This window comes from Pristiophorus japonicus, chromosome 24, assembly GCF_044704955.1.
Source record: "Pristiophorus japonicus isolate sPriJap1 chromosome 24, sPriJap1.hap1, whole genome shotgun sequence".
NCBI classification, from domain to species: Eukaryota; Metazoa; Chordata; class Chondrichthyes; family Pristiophoridae; genus Pristiophorus; species Pristiophorus japonicus.
In genome coordinates this window covers 2,805,103-2,828,830 of record NC_092000.1, presented here as the reverse complement: position 1 = coordinate 2,828,830, position 23,728 = coordinate 2,805,103, and the positions used below count along the sequence as shown (strand labels likewise).

Here is a 23,728-nt window from a genome sequence, read left to right as displayed (position 1 = left end):
CTGTACTAGCTTTGTACGGCCACCAGACTTCAAACCGTTTGATGAAACACAAGCGAGTTACGTCGCCGCTGACTGGTTTGTTACACATGAGCTTCCGTAACTGAGCTTGTCGGTGGGGGTCGGGGGTGGCGCGACCTGTCAGTCAGCCAGCCCAGCCCCGCCCGCCGCGACTGTGATTGGCCCGGCCACCGGACAGCCCACGTCGATCAGAGCGGATGCCATTTGCTGATTGGGCGTTGGGCCTTGTCAGTCCAAAGAGGGGCGGGGGCGGGGGCGAGCGGGCGGCTGGAGCGCGGCAGCGGGTGAGTGAGAGGCGCCGCCGGGCGAGGGAGACATCGGGGCGGGCAGTGGCGGCCCTGGGGGGGGCAAACCGGGCACCGCGGCTTCACACCGGGCGCCCCGTTTCCCGGCGGCCGCGGACGGTTGGTCGCCTGGGCAGCGCGAGGGCGCGTGACGTCATTCAGCCCGCCAAAAACCGGGATTTGACCCCTGACCCTTGCGAAACACGGAAAATAGGTGCAGGAGTGGGCCATTGGGCCCTTCGAGCCTGCACCGCCATTCAATAAAACCATGGCTGATCATTCCCTCAGTACCCCTTCCCTGCCTTCTCTCCATACCCCTTGATCCCTTTAGCTGCAAGGACCATATCTAACTCCCTCTTCAATATATCCAGTGAACTGACATCAACAACTTCCTGTGGTAGAGAATTCCACAGGTTCACCACTCTCTGGGTGAAGAAGTTTCTCCTCATCTCGGTTCTAAATGGCTTACCCCTTATCCTTAGACTGTGACCCCTGGTTCTGGACTTCCCCAACATCGGGAACATTCTTCCTGCATTCCTGTCCCGTCCCGTCAGAATTTTATATGTTTCTATGAGATCCCCTCTCATTCTTCTAAACTCCAGTGAATATAAGCCTAGTCGATCCAGTCTCTCCTCATATGTCAGTCCTGCCATCCCGGGAATCAGTCTGGTGAACCTTCCCTGCACTCCCTCAATAGCAAGAATGTCCTTCCTCAGATTAGGAGACCAAAACTGAACACAATATTCCAGGTGAGGCCTCACTAAGGTCCTGTACAACTGCAGCAAGACCTCCCTGCTCCTATACTCAAATCCCCTCGCGATGAAGGCCAACATGCCATTTGCATTCTTCACCACCTGCTGTACCTGCATGCCAACTTTCAATGATTGATGACCCATGACACCCAGGTCTCGTTGCATCTCCCCTTTTCCTAATCTGCCGCCATTCAGATAATATTCTGCCTTCCTGTTTTTGCCACCAAAGTGGATAACCTCACATTTATCTACATTATACTGCATCTGCCATGTATTTGCCCACTCACCTAATCTGTCCAAGTCACCCTGCAGCCTCTTAGCATCCTCCTCACAGCTCACACTGCCACCCAGCTTAGTGTCACCTGCAAACTTGTAGATATTACATTCAATTCCTTCGTCTAAATCATTAATGTTTATTGTAAATAGGTGGGGTCACAGCACTGAACCTTGCGATACTCCACTCGACACTGCCAGCCATTCTGAAAAGGACCCGTTTATTCCTACTCTTTGCTTCCTGTCTGCCAACCAATTCTCTATTCACGTCAATGCATTAGCCCCACCACCAAGTGCTCTAATTTTGCACACTAATCTCTTGTGTGGGACCTTGTCAAAAGCCTTTTGAAAATCCAAATACACCACATCCACTGGTGCTCCCTTGTCCACTCTACTCGTTAGATCCTCAAAAAATTCTAGAAGATTTGTCAAGCATGATTTCCCTTTCATAAATCCATGCTGACTTGGAACAATCCTGTCACTGCTTTCAAAATGCGCTGCTATTACATCTTTAATAATTGCTTCCAACATTTTCCCCACCACCAATGTCAGGCTAACCGGTCTATAATTACCCACCTTCTCTCTCCTTTTTTAAAAAGTGGTGTTACATTAGCTACCTTCTAGTCTATAGGAACTGATCCAGAGTCTATAGAATGCAGCCACTATTTCTAGGGCCACTTCCTTAAGAACTCTGGGTTGCAGACTGTCAGGCCCTGGGGATTTATCAGCCTTCAATCTCATCAATTTCCTTAACGCAATTTCATGACTAATAAAGATTTCCTTCAGTTCCTCCTTCTCGCTAGACCCTCGGTCCCTTAGAATTTCCGGAAGGTTACGTGTCTTCCTTAGTGAAGACAGAACCAAAGTATTTGTTCAGTTGGTCTGCCATTTCTTTGTTCCCCATTATAAATTCACCTGATTCTGACTGCAAGGGACCTACATTTGTCTTCACTAATCTTTTTCTCTTCACATAGCTATAGAAGCTTTTGCAGTCAGTTTTTATGTTCCCTGCAAGCTTCCTCTCATATTCTATTTTCCCCCTCCTAATTAAACCCTTTGTCCTCCTCTGCTGAATTCTAAATTTCTCTCAGTCCTCAGGTTTCCTGCTTTTTCTGGCCAATTTATACGCCTCTTCCTTGGATTTAACTACTATCCCTAATTTCCCTTGTTAGCCATGGTTGAACCACCTTCCCCGTTTTATTTTTACGCCAGACAGGGATGTACAATTGTTGAAGTTCATCCATGTGATCTTTAAATGTCTGCCATTGTCTATCCACCGTCAACCCTTTAAGTATCATTCGCCACTCTATCCTAGCCAATTCACGTCTCATACCATTGAAGTTACCTTTCTTTAAGTTCAGGACCCTAGTCTCTAAATTAACTGTGTCACTCTCCGTCTTAAATGAAGAATTCTACCATATTATGGTCACTCTTCCCCAAGGGGCCTCGTACAACAAGATTGCTAATGAATCTTCTCTCATTACACAATACCCAGTCTAGGATGGCTAGCTCTCTAGTTGGTTCCTCGACATATTGGTCTAGAAAACCATCCCTTATACACTGTAGGAAATCCTCCTCCACCGTATTGCTACCAGTTTGGTTAGCCCAATCTATATGTAGATTAAAGCCACCCATGATAACTGCTGTACCTTTATTGCACACATCCCTAATTTCCTGTTTGATGCCATCCCCAACCTCACTACAACTGTTTGGTGGTCTGTACACAACTCCCACTAGTGTTCTGCAGCTCTACCCATACAGATTCCACATCATCCAAGCCAATGTCCTTCCTTACTATTGTGTTAATTTCCTCTTTAACCAGCAACACTACCCCACCACCTTTTCCTTTCTGTCTATCCTTCCTGAATATTGAATACCCCTGGATGTTGAGTTCCCAGCCTTTGTCATCCTGGAACCATGTCTCCGTAATCCCAATTACATCATATCCATTAACAGCTATCTACGCAGTTAATTCATCCACCTTATTACGAATGCGCCTCGCATTGAGACACAGAGCCTTCAGGCTTGTTTTTTTAAACACTCTTTGTCCTTTTAGAATTATGTTATAATGTGGTCCTTTTTGATTTTTGCCTTTGATTTCTCTGCCCTCACTTTTCCTTATCTCCTTTCTACCTTTTGCTTCTGCCCCCATTTTAATTTCCTCTGTCTCCCTGCATAAATTCCCATCCCCCTGCCATATTAGTTTAAACCCTCCCCAACAGCATTAGCAAACACTCCCCCTAGGACATCGGTTCCGGTCCTGCCCAGGTGCAGACCATCTGGTTTGTACTGGTCCCACCTCCCTGAGAACCGGTTCCAATGTCCCAGGATGGAATGCTCCCCACTTGCCTGGATGAGTGCAGCTCCAACAACACTCGAGAAGCTCGACACCATCCAGGACAAAGCAGCCCGCTTGATCGGTACCCCATCCGCCACCTTAAACACTCACTCGCTCCACCACCGGTGCACCGTGGCTGCAGTGTACACCGTCTACACGATGCACTGCAGCAACTCGCCAAGGCTTCTTTGGCAGCACCTCCCAAACCCGCGACCTCTACCAGCTAGAAGGACAAGGATAGCAGGCGCATGGGAACACCATCACCTGCAAGTTCCCCTCCAAATCACACACCATCCTGACTTGGAAATATATCGGCCGTTCCTTCATCGTCGCTGGGTCACAATCCTGGAACTCCCTCCCGAACAGCACTGTGGGAGCACCTTCACCACACGGACTGCAGCGGTTCAAGGCAGCAGCTCACCACCACCTTCTCAAGGGGCAATTCAAGATGGGCAATAAATGCTGGCTTTCCTAGCGACGCCCACAACCCAGGAACCAATCAAAAAAAGCACTGGCCACGCCCCCAGACACTGGCCACGCCCCCAGGCACTGGCCCCACCCACAGGCACTGGCCCCACTCCCAGACACCAACCCCTAACCCCGTAGAGAGCTAGGACATTCTTCGTAGACTCAACAAATCTTGCCCAACCAATGTGGAGCAACAATCAATAAACCAATAGAATATTGAGCTACAGTCAAAATAGGACCGCACATGTCGGAGAAAGTGGCACCGTGTATGGTGCTGGTCACTGAGACACCACGAGGCATCCAGCACAGGAGGCAGTACAGAGGAAGAGGGGGTGTCACTGGACAGCGTTGTCAATAGCAGAGTGCTATAATCCGTGGTGTCATTAGTGAGGTGCAGGGTCAGCTGCGATGTCAATAATTGAGATGATATCAACGGTGCAGGTCGGACATGTTATCAGTAGTTACTCCGATTAGAAACATAGAAAATAGGTGCAGGAGTAGGCCATTCGGCCATTCTAGCCTGCACCGCCATTCAATGAGTTCATGGCTGAACATTCAACTTCAGTACCCCATTCCTGCTTTCTCGCCATACCCCTTGATCCCCCTAGTAGTAAGGACCTCATCTAACTCCTTTTTGAATATATTTAGTGAATTGGCCTCAACAACTTTCTGTGGTAGAGAATTCCACAGGTTCACCACTCTCTGGGTGAAGAAGTTCCTCCGCATCTCGGTCCTAAATGGCTTACCCCTTATCCTTAGACTGTGACCTCTGGTTCTGGACTTCCCCAACATTGGGAACATTCTTCCTGCATCTAACCTGTCTAACCCCGTCAGAATTTTAAATGTTTCTATGAGGTCCCCTCTCATTCTTCTGAACTCCAGTGAATACAAGCCCAGTTGATCCAGTCTTTCTTGATAGGTCAGTCCCGCCATCCCGGGAATCAGTCTGGTGAACCTTCGCTGCACTCCCTCAATAGCAAGAATGTCCTTCCTCAGGTTAGGAGACCAAAACTGTACACAATACTCCAGGTGTGGCCTCACCAATGCCCTGTACAATTGTAGCAACACCTCCCTGCCCCTGTACTCAAATCCCCTTGCTATGAAGGCCAACATGCCATTTGCTTTCTTAACCGCCTGCTGCACCTGCATGCCAACCTTCAATGACTGATGTACCATGACACCCAGGTCTCTTTGCACCTCCCCTTTTCCTAATCTGTCACCATTCAGATAATAGTCTGTCTCTCTGTTTTTACCACCAAAGTGGATAACCTCACATTTATCCACATTATACTTCATCTGCCATGCATTTGCCCACTCACCTAACCTATCCAAGTCGCTCTGCAGCCTCACAGCATCCTCCTCACAGCTCACACTGCCACCCAACTTAGTGTCATCCGCAAATTTGGAGATACTACATTTAATCCCCTCATCTAAATCATTAATGTACAGTGTAAACAGCTGGGGCCCCAGCACAGAACCTTGCGGTACCCCACTAGTCACTGCCTGCCATTCTGAAAAGTACCCATTTACTCCTACTCTTTGCTTCCTGTCTGACAACCAGTTCTCAATCCATGTCAGTACACTACCCCCAATCCCATGTGCTCTAACTTTGCACATCAATCTCTTGTGTGGGACCTTGTCGAACGCCTTCTGAAAGTCCAAATATACCACATCAACTGGTTCTCCCTTATCCACTCTACTGGAAACATCCTCAAAAAATTCCAGAAGATTTGTCAAGCATGATTTCCCTTTCACAAATCCATGCTGACTTGGACCTATCATGTCACCTCTTTCCAAATGCACTGCTATGACATCCTTAATAATTGATTCCATCATTTTACCCACTACCGATGTCAGGCTGACCGGTCTATAATTCCCTGTTTTCTCTCTCCCTCCTTTTTTAAAAAGTGGGGTTACATTGGCTACCCTCCACTCCATAGGAACTGATCCAGAGTCAATGGAATGTTGGAAAATGACTGTCAACGCATCCACTATTTCCAAGGCCACCTCCTTAAGTACTCTGGGATGCAGTCCATCAGGCCCTGGGGATTTATCGGCCTTCAATCCCATCAATTTCCCCAACACAATTTCCCGGCTAATAAGGATTTCCCTCAGTTCCTCCTCCTTACTAGACTCCCCGACCCCTTTTATAACCGGAAGGTTGTTCGTGTCCTCCTTCGTGAATACCGAACCAAAGTACTTGTTCAATTGGTCCGCCATTTCTTTGTTCCCCGTTATGACTTCCCCTGATTCTGACTGCAGGGGACCTACGTTTGTCTTTACTAACCTTTTTCTCTTTACATATCTATAGAAACTTTTGCAATCTGTCTTAATGTTCCCTGCAAGCTTCTTCTCATACTCCATTTTCCCTGCCCTAATCAAACCCTTTGTCCTCCTCTGCTGAGTTCTAAATTTCTCCCAGTCCCCAGGTTCGCTTCTATTTCTGGCCAATTTGTATGCCACTTCCTTGGCTTTAATACTATCCCTGATTTCCCTTGATAGCCACGGTTGAGCCACCTTCCCTTTTTTATTTTTATGCCAGACAGGAATGTACAATTGTTGTAGTTCATCCATGCGGTCTCTAAATGTCTGCCATTGCCCATCCACAGTCAACCCCTTAAGTATCATTCGCCAATCCATCCCAGCCAATTCACGCCTCATACCTTCAAAGTTAGCCTTCTTTAAGTTCTGGACCATGGTCTCTGAATTAACTGTTTCATTTTCCATCCCAATGCAGAATTCCACCATATTATGGTCACTCTTCCCCAAGGGGCCTCGCACAACGAGATTGCTAATTAATCCTCTCTCATTACATAACACCCAGTCTAAGATGGCCTCCCCCCTAGTTGGTTCCTCGACATATTGGTCTAAAAAACCATCCCTTATGCACTCCAGAAAATCCTCCTCCACCGTATTGCTTCCAGTTTGGTTAGCCCAATCTATGTGCATATTAAAGTCACCCATTATAACTGCTGCACCTTTATTGCACGCACCCCTAATTTCCTGTTTGATGCCCTCCCCAACATCACTACTACTGTTTGGAGGTCTGTACACAACTCCCACTAACGTTTTTTGCCCTTTGGTGTTCTGCAGCTCTACCCATATAGATTCCACATCATCCAAGCTAATGTCCTTCCTAACTATTGCCTTAATCTCCTCCTTAACCAGCAATGCTACCCCACCTCCTTTTCCTTTTATTCTATCCTTCCTGAATGTTGAATACCCCTGGATGTTGAGTTCCCAGCCCTGCTCATCCTGGAGCCACGTCTCCGTAATCCCAATCACATCATATTTGTTAACATCTATTTGCACAGTTAATTCATCCACCTTATTGCGGATACTCCTTGCATTAAGACACAAAGCCTTTAGGCTTGTTTTTTTAACACCCTCTGTCCTTTTAGAATTTTGCTGTACAATGGCCCTTTTTGTTCTTTGCCTTGGGTTTCTCTGCCCTCCACTTTTCCTCATCTCCTTTCTGTCTTTTGTTTTTGCCTCCTTTTTGTTTCCCTCTATCTCCCTGCATTGGTTCCCATCCCCCTGCCATATTAGTTTAACTCCTCCCCAACAGCACTAGCAAACACTCCCCCGAGGACATTGGTTCCGATTCTGCTCAGGTGCAGACCGTCCGGATTGTACTGGTCCCACCTCCCCCAGAACCGGTTCCAATGCCCCAGGAATTTGAATCCCTCCCTGCTGCACCATTGCTCAAGCCACGTATTCATCTGAGCTATCCTGCGATTCCTACTCTGACTAGCACGTGGCACTGGTAGCAATCCCGAGATTACTACTTTTGAGGTCCTAATTTTTAATTTAGCTCCTAGCTCCTTAAATTCATTTCGTAGGACCTCATCCCTTTTTTTACCTATGTCATTGGTACCAACGTGCACCACGACAACTGGCTGTTCTCCCTCCCTTTTTAGAATGTCCTGCACCCGCTCCGAGACATCCTTGACCCTTGCACCAGGGAGGCAACATACCATCCTGGAGTCTCGGTTGCGGCCGCAGAAACGCCTATCTATTCGCCTTACAATTGAATCCCCTATCACTATCGCTCGCCCACTCTTTTTCCTGCCCTCCTGTGCAACAGAGCCAGCCACGGTGCCATGAACTTGGCTGCTGCTGCCCACTCCTGATGAGTCATCCCCCTCAACAGCACTCAAAGCAGTGTATCTGTTTTGCAGTGGGATGACCACAGGGGACCCCTGCACTACCTTCCTTGCACTACTCTTCCTGCTGGTCTTCCATTCCCTCGCTGGCTGTGGACCCTTCTCCTGCGGTAAGACCAACTCGCTACACGTGATACTCACGTCATTCTCAGCATTGTGGATGCTCCAGAGTGAATCCACCTTCAGCTCCAACTCCGCAACGCGGACCGTCAGTAGCCGGAGGTGGACACACTTCCCGCACATGTAGTCGTCAGGGACACTGGTGTTGTCCCCGTGTTCCCACATAGTACAGGAGGAGCATATCACGTGACCGAGCTGTCCTGCCATGACTTAACCCTTAGATACACTTAAATTGCCGACAACAATGTTAAAAGTTACTGACTAATAAAGAAAAAGAAAAACTACTCACCAATCAGCAGCCAATCACTTACCACGTTGGCTGTGACGTCACCTTTTGATTTCTTTCTACTTTTTTGACTTCTCTCAGCTGGAGCTGCACAAGTCACGCCTCTCTCGACTCCCGCCTCTCTCGACGCTCCCCGGACTGTTGAGCCTTTTATAGGCCGCTGCCTCTCTCGACTCCCGCCTCTCTCGACTCCCCGGACTGCTGAGCCTTTTATAGGCCGCTGCCTCTCTCGACTCCCGCCTCTCTCGACGCTCCCCGGACTGCTGAGCCTTTTAGCTTTTAGATTGTTGAGCAACATTGCCAGGGTATTTGAGGATGGGGAGGCCATTGGATGAGTCAGTAGAGGACTCTTGGCAGTCGTTATCTGTGCTTCCCACTCATGTTTGCTGGGCGGACCTAGCCTTCATTTGCGTAACAGTTTTGAATGTTATCAGCTGAAACACGCAATGTGCTGTGTAGGGGAAAATACACAGTGCAGTCGAGAGAGGCATTCGTACAGTGTGGACGAGCACGCTCTTCATAAGGTAAATGTAGAGCAACTCAAATAAAAGTTGGAAGAGGACAGTAGGCCAAAAGAAAAATAGATATGTTTTCCCTGGCTGGAGAATCTAGAACTAGGGGGCACAGTCTCAGGATAGGGGGTCAGCCATTTAGGGTTTAGATGAGGAAGAATTTCTTTACACATGGGGTGTGAATCTTTGGAATTCTCTGTTCCAGAGGGCTGTGGATGCTGAGTCATTGAGTATATTTAAGACTGAGATTGATAGATTTTTGAACTCTCAGGGAGTCCAGAGATATGGGGATCGGGCGGGAAAGTGGAGTTGAGGTCGAAGATCAGCCATGATCTTATTGAATGGCAGAGCAGGCTCGAGGGGCCATATGACCTCCTCCTGCTCCTAATTCTAATTTTTCCCGTGTTGGCGCACAAGGCGCATTATCCGAGTCATTCAGAAGGCATTTGACAAGGTGCCACATAAAAGGTTATTGCACAAGATAAAAGTTCACGGGGTTGGGGGTAGTATATTAGCATGGATAGAGGATTGGTTAACTAACAGAGAACAGAGAGTCAGGATAAATGGTTCATTCTCGGGTTGGCAACCAGTAACTAGTGGGGTGCCGCAGGGATCAGTGCTGGGACCCCAACTATTTACAGTCTATATTAACGACTTGGAAGAAGGGACCGAGTGTAATGTAGCCAAGTTTACTGATGATACAAAGATGGGAGGAAAAGCAATGTGTGAGGAGGACACAAAAAATCTGCAAAAGGACATAGACAGGCTAAGTGAGTGGACAAAAATTTGGCAGGTGGAATATAATGTTGGAGAGTGTGAGGTTTGGCAGAAAAAAAATACAAGAACAAGTTATTATTTAAATGGAGAAAGATTGCAAAGTGCTGCAGTACAGCGGGACCTGAGGGTACTTGTGCATGAAACACAAAAGGATAGTATGCAGGTGCAGCAAGTTATTGCAAAGGGGATGGAGTATAAAAGCAGGGAAGTCTTGCTACAGTTATACAGGGTATTGGTGAGGCCACACCTGGAATACTGCGTGCAGTTTTGGTTTCCATATTTATGAAAGGATATACTTGCTTTGGAGGCAGTTCATAGACGGTTCACTAGATTGATTCCGGAGATGAGGGGGTTGACTTATGAGGAACGGTTGAGGAGGTTGGGCCTCTACTCATTGGAATTCAGAAGAATGAGAGGTGATCTTATCGAAATGTACAAGATTATGAGGGGGCTTGATAAGGTGGATGCAGAGAGGATGTTTCCACTGATGGGGGAGACTAGAACTAGAGGGCATGATTTTAGAATAAGGGGCCGCCCATTTAAAACTGAGATGAGGAGAAATTTCTTCTCTCAGAGGGTTATAAATCTGTGGTATGGGCGGAGCTCACTTGGCTCCGCGCGAGGACGGTGTCCACGTACTGGCACATTAACAACCAGCTGCTGGAGGACGAGCGGTACCAGGAGTCGTTCCGTCGTTTCTGGGCCGACTGGAGAAGAAAGCAGGGGGGCTTCCCCTCCTTGAGGCTATGGTGGGACGTGGGCAAGGCTCACATCCGTCTCTTCTGTCAAGAGTATGCGAGGAAGTCGACCAAGAGGCGGGCGGCCAGGGTCGGGCGCCTAGAAAAGGAGCTGCTCGACCTGGAATCCCGTCTCGGTCAAGTCGTCGAGGACCCGGCCCTGCGGACGGAGTACGAAGTGAAGAAGGCCGCGCTGAAAGACCTGCAGCTCGTCGGGTCCCGAGGCGCGTTCGTGAGGTCACGGATCCGGTTCCTGCGGGATCTGGACCGCGAATCCCCCTTCTTCTACTTGCTGGAAAAAAGACAGGGGGTCCATAAGCAGCTCTTGACGCTGCTGGCCGACGATGGATCTCTTGTCTCGGATCCGGAGGGAATTATGGGGCTCTGTTCTCTCCGGATCTGTCCAGCGAGGAAGCGCGTAGAGTTTTGTGGGAGGACCTGCTGAAGGTCGACCCGGAGGGCGCTGAAAATCTGGAAGCTCCGCTAAGCCTGGAGGAGCTGACCGGCGCCCTCGACCGGCTCTCGAGGGGAAAAGCCCCGGGGCTGGACGGGCTGACCGTGGAGTTCCACAGGGCGTTCTGGGACGTCCTGGGGGGGGCGACTACGCGCGGGTCCTGGGGGAAAGTCTGGCGACCGGGGAGATGGCCCTCTCTTGGCGCAGGGCAGTCATCGTCCTACTGCCTGAGAAGGGCGATCTCCGCCTCCTTAAGGCCCAGTCTACCTCCTCAGCACAGATTACAAAATCTTCGCCAGGGTGATGTCTGCTCGCCTTGGCGCCGTGCTGGACCACATGATCCACCCCGACCAGTCCTACATGGTCCCGGGCCGGACAATCCACGATAACATCCATCTGGTCCGGGACCTCATCCATCATTCCCAGGAGGCTGATCTGTCGGTCGCTTTCCTATCCCGAGACCAAGAGAAGGCGTTCGACAGGGTGGATCATGAATATCTGTTCGGAACTCTGCGCACTTTCGGGTTCGGGATGCATTTCGTCGCCCGGATCCGACTTTTGTACGCGGCCGCGGAGTGTCTGATTAAGGTTAACGGGTCCTTGACGGCGCCCCTTCGCTTTGGGAGAGGGGTGCGCCAGGGATGCCCCATGTCCGGCCAGTTATATGCCATCTGCGTGGAGCCTTTCCTGTGCCTCCTGCGGACGAGGTTGATGGGACTGGCTCTGCAAGGGCCGGGCGTGGAGGTCGTCCTCTCGGCTTACGCCGATGACGTGCTCCTCACGGTAGAGGATCCCGTTGACCTGCGGAGGATGCGTGAGTGCCAGGAGATTTACTCGGCTGCATCCTCCACCAGGATCAACTGGGAGAAATGTTTCGGACTCCTGGTGGGTCAGTGGCGGATGGACTCCCTGCCGGAGGAGCTCAGGCCTTTTGCCTGGAGCACGACCCATCTCCTCTATCTGGGAGTCTACCTTAGCCCCGACGAGGAAGCCTGGCCGGCGAACTGGCAAGAGCTGGAAGCCAAGGTCGCCGCTCGCCTAGGGCGCTGGACAGGACTGCTTCGAGTGCTGTCCTACAGAGGTCGAGCGCTAGTCATAAACCAGTTGGTGGCTGCTATGCTGTGGTACCGGCTGGTCACTTTGACCCCTCCCCCTGCGTTTGTCGCCAACATACAGAAGAAGCTGGACTTCTTCTGGAACAACAGGAAGCACTGGGTCTCTGCCGCGGTCTTGACTCTCCCGCTTAGGGAGGGTGGTCAGTCGTTGGTGTGCGTCGGCACCCAGCTCGCGACTTTCCGTCTTCAGGCCCTGCAGAGATACCTTTACGTCGAGGTAGCATGCGCTGGCGACGTATTTCTTCCGCCAGCAGTACGGCCTCAATTACGACACGCAGCTCCTGTTTGTGAGCCTGGGGGGCGTCAGGACCGTCATGCGGGGGCTGCCTGTCTTTTACCAGGAACTCATCAGGGTCTGGAACAGAGTCGCCAACAAGCGCAGCTCTCCACCGGCTGGAGTGGTGGCTGTCCTGGCGCTGCTCAGGAATCCGTACCTCCACGACCGCGGTTTTAGGTGGCAGGCGGACGAGAGGACTGTGGCTGGTGAGGGGACCAGGGTCAGGGACCTGCTCAATGGCGGAGGAGCGGGCTGGATGGCGCCAGACATGCTGGGCCGACGTCCGCCGCGCAGCCAATGCCATCGAGTCGCTAAAAACAGCGCTGGGCCCTGACTCCATTAGGTGTGTCAAGGAGGCTCAAGCACGTGGGGAGGTCCCGTCAGAACTGACCCTTGTCCGGACGGAATTTCTCATCAGCGCCAAACCCCGGAACCTCCCTCGGGAGCCGGCGCCTCACAACTTGAGCCGCCTCGGGGAAATCCCCTCCGTGCCTTTGAGTTCTGCGCGGAGGGGTTTCCTGTACGGGCTGCTCCTGCACACTCTCCACCTTGCCATCCTCCGGACACGCCATGGCGCACCAATGGAGTGCACTCTACGCGGGAGTCCTCCCACTATTTATTGGGGACTTGGCCTGGAGGGTGGTGCACGGAGCAGTCCTGTGCAATAAGTTTTTAAGTCGCTTCACGGGCTCCCAGGTCGCCTGCAATTTCTGCGGTCTGGAAGAGTCCGTGTTCCATGTTTTTACGGAATGTACGAGGTTGCGGCCCCTGTTCCATTATTTAACGGCGCTGCTCCTCAAATTCTGGCTGCACTTCAGTCCCACTCTCCTGATCTTTGGGCACCCGGTGCGGAGGGGAGCGGGCAGGTCGGAAGGCCTCCTCGTAGGACTGCTCCTGGGCACGGCCAAGGGGGCCATCAGCCGGTCCAGGCAGCGGGCCGTCGAGGGGCTCGTTCAGCCCGACTGCCTGCCTCTCTTCCGCGGTTACATCCGAGCCAGGGTGTCCCTGGAGATGGAGCACGCGGTGTCCACCGGTACGCTCGCGGCCTTCCGTGAGAGGTGGGCGCCGGAGGGACTGGAGTGCATCATCACCCCCAGCAACCAAATTTTAATTTGATTTTATAAATATTTTAAAGTTTAATTTGTTTTATTGCCGGGTTTTAGTGTCCCCTCCCCCTTTTAGCCAGGGGCACTTGTATAATTTGTGGTTTTAGTGCCCCCAAAAAACCACAAAAAAAACAAAAAAGGGCACTTGAATACTGTTTGGAGTGTCCCCCTCCTTTAATAAGGGGGCACTTGATTTAATGTTTATTTTTGTTCGCAACAAAAGAGTTGTAAATCTGTGGAATTTGCTGCCTCAGAGAGCTGTGGAAGCTGAGAGCTGAGTGCATGATCGGATCAGCCATGATCGTATTAAATGGAGCAGGCTCGAGGGGCTGTATGGCCTTCTCCTGCTCCTATTTCTTATGTTCTTATGGTGTCCGTTTTAGAGAAAACTGCAGGGAAAGTTTTAGGGAGAAATCTATTTACGATTTTGAATCCGAACTTTCCCCTCCTCCCCGAAGCTGCTGACTGCGATAGTTCTACAACTGCCTGCAACACTCGTGTACCTCGCTGTGGCCGTGTCGTCACTGAGTATCAGCAGATGATTTGATTCTAGGGGGAAGGGGTATTAGATTGTGAGGCTTCAGGGAGGACATTTCCTATGTGATGTTTGCCCCACTAACAGGGCTGTGCTCCCTCAGTACTGCCCCTCCGATAGTGCAGCGCTCTCTCAATACTGCCCCTCCGATAGTGCAGCGCTCTCTCAATACTGCCCCTCCGACAGTGCGGCACTCCCTCAGTACTGCCCCTCCAACAGTGCAGCGCTCTCTCAATACTGCCCCTCCGACAGTGCAGCACTCTCTCAGTACTGCCCCTCCGACAGCGCAACGCTCCCTCAGTACTGCCCCTCTGACAGTGCGGCACTCCCTCAGTACTGCCCCTCCGACAGTGCAGCGCTCCCTCAGTACTGCCCCTCCGACAGTGCGCCGCTCCCTCAGTACTGCCCCTCCGACAGTGCAGCACTCTCTCAGTACTGCCCCTCCGACAGCGCAACGCTCCCTCAGTACTGCCCCTCCGACAGTGCGGCACTCCCTCAGTACTGCCCCTCCGACAGTGTGGCGCTCCCTCAGTACTGCCCCTCCGACAGTGCGGCGCTCCATCAGTACTGTCGCGCGACAGTGCGGCGCTCCCTCAGTACTGCCCCTCCGAAAGTGCGGCGCTCCCTCAGTACTGCCCCTCCGAAAGTGCGGCGCTCCCTCAGTACTGCCCCTCCGAAAGTGCGGCGCTCCCTCAGTACTGCCCCTCCGACAGTGCGGCACTCCCTCAGTACTGCCCCTCCGACAGTGCGGCGCTCCCTCAGTACTGCCCCTCCGACAGTGCGGCGCTCCCTCAGTACTGCCCCTCCGACAGTGCGGCGCTCCCTCAGTACTGCCCCTCCGACAGTGCGGCGCTCCCTCAGTACTGCCCCTCCGACAGTGCGGGGCTCCCTCAGTACTGCACTGGGAGTGTCAGCCTGGAGTGTAAGTCTCTGGAGTGAGGCTTGAACCCACAGTCTTCTTACTCAGGCGAGAGTGCTACCCACTGAGCCAAAACTGACAGATGAAAAATGCCACTCAGATTTTGTTGCGAGAGATGACAAGGCACTTAGGCGCAATACTGAAGGAGTGTTGGTTCTCGGAACTGTGCCCTGGCACGATTTGGTGCCTGAGGAGGGAAGAATGCTCGGGTCAGGAAAATACACCGTGTTGAATTAATTTTTATTCTTCATCGCAGTAAAACAGAGTCTGACTAGACGACAGAATGCCAACAGAAGGAGTCCCTACCTCCCTGGTCAAAACAGCCCATCTGTTCATTCTGGCCACCTCATGGGGCATGCAGATATGGGTCTCGTTCATCTCCGGTAAGATTCAGGAGAGAGCCAACGTTATGGAGTTTATCGGTTCACAGTGTTCAAAGATTGTGTCCTGACCCTGCCATGAACAATTTAAGTCTTTCGTTCACTGATTAAAGCCTGAATGTGTTTCACACAAATTGCCAGTTTTTTAATTTCTAAAATTATTTTAATGCAAATTTTGTCCCCGCTCATCCTTCGACAAAGAAAAAAAGAGCATAATTTTTAATAATGATGGAACTGATGCCCAGTTCTGCACTCTCCTCGGAGCCCTTGAATGGTCTGTGAGTGGTACACATGATACTGAGCGCAATAGTTAGTGTCTCACTAGCAGCCTGGTGATCAGGAGCGCCTGTAGGTGGGTGAATGTATAAAGTAGGGTCCTGGTGAGCATTGCCTGGGAGCTGGCAGAGCTCAGCGTTTCTCCATGTTTGTTTTGAATCATGTATTACACGGGTAGTTGCTAAATACAAGGTTTTATTTTATATCAGACGACGGATTCTGGAGAAAGACTTTACAACCTTGAAGCACAGAGTCACCTTCTGACCAGAAGCTGCAACAACGTTGTTACAAGCAATTGTTTACATACAAGATTTCCATTCTAAATGTTTGCACACACGTTCAATGTTAAATGTTGACATAAAAGCACAATCAGAATGTTTGCACGAATTTTAATGATCTACAGATTTTTGTTTGCGGGTTGCTGGTGACGTTACCAGATTCCGGTGCCAAACCGTTAGCTGTAGCTCCTTTGGTCTGTTCTTTGAGTCTCATTTATTCTGCGAATGGCATTGGCTGATACTGGATAAGATGGCACTGAGTGATAGACTGGTGGTTCATGTCTGGGATTCCACACGCCCCAGAGCTCCTGATCTCAGTGGCGTTGGTGTGAGCAGAAAGGGGATTCAGGGGGAGGGTCACAAGCTGATTATGGATCAACAAGGCCATTCAGCCCATCTTAATTCACCATCCGTAAAGATACCCCCACCCATTGCAGCATCCACTTGTTACTAAAATGATTCCGAATTTTCACCTCTACCGCTCTATGTGGAAGTGTGTTCCACATATTGATCAATCTGTGTGAAGAAGAATTTCTTGCTATCAGTTCTAAGTTGACCTTTTACAAGTTTAAAGCTGTGTACCTTTGTCTATGAGGCTAGATCAGAATTTAACGGTCTTTTAAAACACTTCTTTCTCCTCAGGTTTTGTTCTGATTAACAGCATCAGCAGGCATACGTTCGGCTTAGTTCAAAGCAAACTGTTTCCTTACTACCTCTACTCTGTCCTGGGATGCTCCTTCGTTAATCTGGCTCTTTATACCATCTATCACCCACGCAACTTACTCAACAATGATGAAACCGTTCAGGTAACTCGGAGACAACATACTGATAATATAGAGATAGAAATTTACAGCACGGAAGGAGGCCATTCGGCCAATCGTGTCCGCGCCGGACAACAAAGAGCTATCCAGCCAAATCCCACTTCCCAGCTCTGGGTCCGTAGCCCTGTAGGTTACGGCGCTTGAAGTGCACATCCAAGTACTTTTTAAATGTGGTGAGGGTTTCTGCCTCTACCACCCTTTCAGGCCGTGAGTTCCAGACCCCCACCACCCTCTGGGTGAATGAAGTTTTCAACATCCCCCTCTAATCCTTCTACCAATTACTTTAAATCTACAACTCTCCGCGAAAGGGAATAGGTCCTTCCTATCCAATCTATCTCGGCCCCTCATCATTTTATACACCTTAATTAAATCTGCCCTCGGCCAGGATTGGGCTCAGCTGTGATGCTACCCGCAGTCAAACAGCCCGCTGAGCTTCACCGCCGTGGTTTGCACAGGAATAATGGGCACTTGGGAAGATGATCCCAGGCACACTGGCTCCTCACCAGCTGTAATCCAGCAAGGGCCCAACGGCTTCGCGGCGGGGGGGGAAAGAGAGGAGAAAACTGGAGCCTAATAAAGGAAAATAAAACACAGCATTGAGTTTAGTGAACATGAGCACCAAACCCAAACCGTTGGTCTGTTGTTTCTTGTTTGAACTACCAAAGGCAAATACCTTTGGCCACAAAACACAGCAACCTTCTTTCTTCCATGGAGTGCATGAGATGCTCAGCCTTTGTTCCTGAACACGCTGAACAGAATCGACTACCGATGTCATCTCTTAACTCCCAGTCTGGCTTTGGCATTAAGCTGCGACAAACCAGCATACAAACTCTCAGCACATTTGCATCTTTCACGGAAACGCCGAGGTAAATATTACACAAACACCATTAAGCATTTATACGGGAATACCCCCCCCCACCGCCGCGAGGCTTTTGAAAGAAAACAATTCAGAGAGAGAGTGTTCCATACTATTAGTTTTAGTGCGAGAGGTGTGAGTGATGAGGAAAGACAGGACAGGCATTTCAGTCTGTGAAAGAGGCACCCAAGACGGAAACTTGCAGAGAGAGGAAGGTTGTGAAGGGCAGGGTAAAAGTTAGCATGCAATATTATCTTAAATTCAATGGTGGGAGTGGGACGGGGCTGGTTGCAGGAATGTATTGTTTGCAGAAAGAGTGAACACTTGGAACGGAGTGCTTGATAGGTGTGATGCGTTTGCTTCACGGGCTCTTTGCTTAAGAATTTATAGCAACACATCGCTATTAAGAACTAGTTGGTTTATTAACAAAGGTTTAACAATCACACTACACATTACCGGTTCATCCACCAGGCTCACAACCACCTGCCCCATCGTGGATCCCCTGAACCCAACTGGCCGGGGTTTTATTGAGTCTTGTGAACATCATGTGACTGGCTAAGCCACTCCCAACTCAACAGCTCCTCCAACCTGTGAGCATCCTCACAGATGCATACATTACATTAGGCAAAAAAACTTGAGGAAAGAATTGGATGTTGCAGTGGGGTTTGGGGAGGGGGGCGCGGGGGTGCAGGGTCATTGTGGGCGGATAAAATATGAGCCGAATGGCCTTCCTCATCATAGTTATCTTGGGCTTTTTTTTTTGAATCAAAGGTATGTTCCATTGACAGACCTGCCGATCGGCCAGCCTCGGGACCCAAGTACCGCTGTGGGGTGAAGATATATATTTTCTTCATAAGTGATTAGGAGGCACAGCAAGAGGCAAGTTCAGATACCCAGAAACTCTGGCCCTCAGAGCAGACCTGGAGGAAGAAGGGAGGGAGGGGAGGAGGAGAGAGATCGTTGATAGCCAGGCGCACGGTAACACATCTTTGCTACATGTGGCTAGCGTACAGTAACTTCGAGATAACTTACAAGAACCTGGGGAGGGGGAGGGGACGGGAGGGTATATTTTCTGCAGTTCACCAACTTTACTGATAAAGTGAACACAAGTACAAAGTGGATTTCCTGACAACACTTGAACTAAGGCGGGGAAAAAAGTTGGTGGGAACAGGGTGGTGAGTTGGAACTCCAGTGCAAGATGCCTCCTAGTGGTGGGAAGTGGTTCAGTCTCCTTACACTGCAGCATTCCCAATCTCGGCAGGCTGCTACGGAGAGATATCCCATTTGTGCTTTGCACCTCTCATGGTACGGCTGGAGGTAGAGGCAGCTATCATCGACCCCTCGTGGATCCCGGGGCAGGTGACCACACTCTCCTCTGCGAGAGATGAGTGGGCCCAGGGAGACTGATAGGGTGGGGGAGGTGATGGAATTTAATGAATCCTGCTCCCACCTCTTCCTGTTCTCTCATAGATCTCATCGTTCTTTGTCTGCGTGATCTTCTCCGGGCTCAACGCCCAGTGGTTTGGTCAAACCACGACGGATATAATGTTCAAGATGCACAAGATTGAGAAGATCAACCTGCTGGGCCAGGACGTGGGGCTTAGCACCAACCGAGAGGCCTACCGGAGGCTGAAGAAGAGGGACTCTAAATACGAGAAGCTGAGCTTGCGCTTTGCCAAGTACCATGCCATTAGCATGGTGTGTAACCTGATCTGTGTTATCTGTAACGGGCTGAATCTGTTCTACACCGCAACCAATCTGAAGACCTTCTAGAAAATCTCTGTTGTCTTCCCCTGCGTCTACAGAAATATTTCTGTAGGGATTTTGAGATACTCTGGTAATCGTAACCTCTGCGCGTTATCTCCATCGTGATCATCGTGTTTTAAAATTTGCCAATCGCCATCCAACAGGAAGCACCCCAATTTCAGAAAGCTTGGTACTGGATGTAGCATTGAGTTAGCACACTGTCCTGGGCCCATGCCAAACCAAACGGGTGCAGGTACAAGCCTCTGCTGTAAGGGTGCTGCGAGATGAGTTTGGGACACTCCAGCTCCTGACATGTGTGAGTCCACAGCACTAAACCCCGATTGATAATGTATTAAATTGTTGATCACACTTAAAGGTACTTTTGTTTTATGAAATTCTAACGCATGCTTCTCGCAATGAAGCCTGCTCTTGTGAACGGTAACTGTATCTTGTTATGGAACTGCAATTCTCTTTTTGTGTGGCTGGATCCACTCGCTCGGCTTCTGCTCAGGGTCTGACAGAGATCAGTGCTGGGTGGCAAGGTAAGCAGGCTGGTATCGCGCCAGTGTCCTGAGAGCAGCTCTGAGCTCTCGAAGCGCCTTAAGAAAGGCTACAAGGGAGGCCGGTGCAGGAAATGGGAAGGTCACACTGGGGTGCACTTCAATGAAGTTGCAGTTAATGCACATTATTGGAGTTGTACTCTGAATCTGACTGGGACTGTACCGTCCCTGGAACTGCTTGATGCTGATACAGGGTAAGATAAACAGATTTCTATTCACAGGCCCTGATGGTCCTCACTGTATGAGCATAAAACAGCAGTTAGTTTGCAAGCACATGATGTTGGGTTGGATAAAGGATGGTGTAACTTTCTGTAGATTCTTTTCTGAACATGTTCTGCAACAGATAATATTCCAGGTGAGTATGCCTATGTTGATTAGACCAAGGGTGACACTGAGTTACCCCAATATCACTAACCAGACAAACATGCTCGAGAAGTGTCCCTCACCTGAGGGCACCACCAATATAATTATCTCCACATGAGGTCTAATCGGACTCGGAGAAGCTGACTCATATTATTGTCCATGTTAGTGAGACAGTGTGTGCCCTGCGGTACCCCTGGAGAGTAATGCTGGGCACTGCCAGCTCCCTCTCCAGGGGCACAGACAGGCAGGTAGCCGGAGTGACAGCCCTTCCCCACAAGTCCTACTCATCCCAGGCCTGTGAATCCTCGGTGAGTAAGTGATGGCTGCTTGGTGACTTTCTGTTGTCTCCAGCTGCAAACAGTAACGAATCCTCAACCTTTGCTGGGGTAATCGTCGTACGGCCCAGGGATCTCACCCGTGGCACCATGTGTCCCCGAAATGTTGCTGGAGCTGGGATTCGGGGAGAGGGGTAGAGAGAAGGAATATTTTTTGAAATAAAAGCTATCCTGCTGGCTTAAGATGTAGAATCTGCCTCTGAGCCGTGTGGATGAGGAAGATCCCAGCTGTGCAGATGTTGCTGGTGACCCAGCTAACAGTTCGAGCCGTACAATTAACCTCAAATACCGAGTGAGGGGAAAATCAGCCAGTGTGATCCCACTTTTGATCCTGTGAGCCCGGCTGGAAAGTTCGTGTCAACTTTGGGTGATGACTGCGTGGGACCAGCTGTGATGCTGTCAATGTCAAATAGTCTGTTGATGCTCACTGCCTGGAGCCACACCAGAAGAATGCCACTGGGGCAAGATACCATAGGGAGCCCACACCTTTAGCAGAGCAGAGGAGACAATCGGAGAAGACAAAAAGAATATTTCATTCTAATACTTGTGTGTGAGTCCGTGGCCTTTGGACGCGTGTCTGCTCAGTATTGTGGCCTTCCATAATAAGTTGGCAGAACCTCCAATTCTATCTTTCCATATCAAAGCTGAACCACTGAACCAGTACAGCTTGAACAGGGACTACAAGCAGCATGCCTTGAATGGTGACGTGCGCTGATGACTTTTGCCGTTGCAAGTTAGGAAATGGATGCTGTAAGTGTGAGCTGCCAGTCTGAAGCCAGCCAAGAAGTGACTAGAGAGAAGTTGTATGTGTGGCTGATAGGCTGGAGTATCCGAAACAAGCAATGTTCAGACCCGACAAGTCTCGGCAACAGTCATTCATTTTTGTTAAAATGTTCTTACCTTTTTCTGTGAAGAAAAACATGTCTGCATTCCATGTAAGTTTTGTCCTAATATCTTACTCTTACTGCCACTGCTGTGACCTTAACAATTGTGCATTAAATGTAACATTTAAAAAAAACCTGAAGTCATTGCATTTGGAGAGAGGCCTCTTTCTTTCGCTCCATTACGGCTGTGGTGATGCCCAGTTGTCCACAGATGGGTCTTTCGAGGCCTGTGGGCAACGGAAAGGCTTTCACAGATTGTCTCAGCTTCTCAAATACTGCTTGAGGAAGTGTGGAATTAGCTCCCCGATAGGGTTAGGTAGAGAGTGACTGAGCCAAAAAATTCCTGGTCGGTGCTGAGTTACCCAGTGTCAGCCGGGGTCAGGGGTCTCGGTACCACTGTGTTAGGGCTGGGAAATCAGCCAAAGTTTCTGCTGCTTGTCCCTACTATTCAAAATGTATGTATGGGTGCATCACGTGAGGGCGGGGTTTGGTGAGAGCTGGGTTCCGCTCAGCTGTGATGCTTACCGGTTGAAAAGCTCACCAACAATCGCTAGATTAGCTCACTCATGAAATATGGTAATTTGGGTGCAGTAACAGAGGGGCTGACCCCTGAGGAACCGTATCCCAGCAGGAGTCCAGTCTGTGGGCTTTGCTCTATTTTGCCCTGAGGTAACAGTGCTTATGTTACTGACTGGAGCACACTACCTCGCGATAAGGTGGTGTAAAGCCCATATACTGTGTGTCTCAGTCAGGCAGTTGATCTCCTGCATCTCAGTCAGGGAGCTGTGTGTGCACTGAGTCAGTACACCTCCTGCGTGCACTAGACCAATCATTCAGTGAGTTTCTGTGTGTGCTCAGAACTGTCAATATTGGACAAACCCTGAGTGTAAGATTTTTAACCACGAGCTTTTTATCTGAGGTAGCTTTTCATCACAACTCCTAATATCCTTTGTCTCGGGGACAATTTTTCTGATTGAGCATCTGTTGAAGCACCTTGGGACAAACTTTCTACATTAAAGGGACTAAATAAATGCAAGTAGTTGTATTTTTGTTGTTCATTAATGGACGTCACTGACAAGGCCGGCATTTATTGCCCCATCCCTAATTGCCCCTTGAGAAGGTGGTGGTGAGCCGCCTTCTTGAACCGCTGCAGTCCGTGTGGTGAAGGTGCTCCCACAGTGCGGTTAGGGAGGGAGTTCCAGGATTGTGACCAAGCGACGAAGAAGGAACGGCCGATATATTTCCAAATCAGGATAATGTGTGACTTGGAGAGGAACTTGTAGGTTATGGTGTTCCCATGCGCCTGCTGCCCTTGTCCTAGCGTAGAGGTCGCGGGTTTGGGAGGTACTGTTGAAGCCTTGGCGAGTTGCTGCAGTGCATCTTGTAGATGGTACACACTGCAGCCACGGTGCGCCGGGGTGGAGGGAGTGAATGTTGAAGGTGGCGGATGGGGTGCCAATCAAGCGGGCTGCTTTGTCCTGGATGGTGTCGAGCTTCTTGAGTGTTGTTGGAGCTGCACTCATCCAGGCAAGTGGAAAGTATTCCATCACAATCCTGACTTGTGCCTTGTAAATGGTGGAAAGGCTTTGGGGAGTCAGGAGGTGAGACACTCGCCGCAGAATACCCAGTCTCTGACCCGCTCTTGCTGCCACAGTATTTATGTGGCTGGTCCAGTTAAGTTTCCTGCCAATGGTGACCCCCAGGATGTTGATGGTAATGCCGTTGACGGTGGTTAAGCTCTCGCTTGTTGGAGACAGTCGTTGCTTGGCATGTGTGTGGTGCAAATGTTACTTGCCACTTATCAGCCCAAGCCTGAACGTCGTCCAGGTCTTGCTGCATGCGGGAATGGACTGCTTCATTATCTGTGGAGTTGCGAATGGCACTGAACACTGCAGTCATCAGTGAACATCCCCACTTCTGACTTTATGATCAAGGGAAGGTCATTGATGGAGCAGCTGAAGATGGTTGGGCACTCATACCAAAAGCATAAACCTGGCTAAAATGAGTAAGCTGCTTCAGTCACATCAACTGCATTTCTCTCTACTAATCTAGAGGCCTGGGCTAATCTAAAGAACCCTTTTAAAACTGCACC

General features: G+C 50.0%; 2 protein-coding genes across 5 annotated transcripts in view; one reads left to right on the top strand and one right to left on the bottom strand.

Moving 5' to 3' along the window:
• Positions 1-8,935, bottom strand: part of LOC139237879 (coiled-coil domain-containing protein 159-like) — a 33,736-nt gene extending 24,801 nt beyond the window's left edge. Inside the window, exon 1 of one of the 3 annotated variants that reach the window (XM_070867130.1) lies at positions 8,709-8,935. The gene's annotated coding sequence lies outside the window, so the exon portion shown is untranslated. Of the gene's footprint in view, positions 888-8,708 lie in introns of those variants that run through there. The other 2 variants (XM_070867131.1, XM_070867129.1) reach the window with 2 other exon arrangements.
• On the top strand, positions 254-21,776 carry LOC139237880 (transmembrane protein 205-like). 2 transcript variants are annotated; one of them, XM_070867136.1, is made up of 4 exons: positions 254-302; positions 15,394-15,520; positions 16,714-16,877; positions 19,219-21,776. In XM_070867136.1, the coding sequence occupies exons 2-4, from the start codon at positions 15,421-15,423 to the stop codon at positions 19,519-19,521; spliced, it is 567 nt and encodes a 188-aa protein (XP_070723237.1). In that variant the 5' UTR covers positions 254-302; positions 15,394-15,420; the 3' UTR covers positions 19,522-21,776. The 2 variants fall into 2 exon arrangements, with proteins under 2 accessions (XP_070723237.1, XP_070723236.1); XM_070867135.1 differs by lacking the exon at positions 254-302 and adding an exon at positions 9,112-9,229.
• Positions 21,777-23,728: the final 1,952 nt, after the last annotated feature.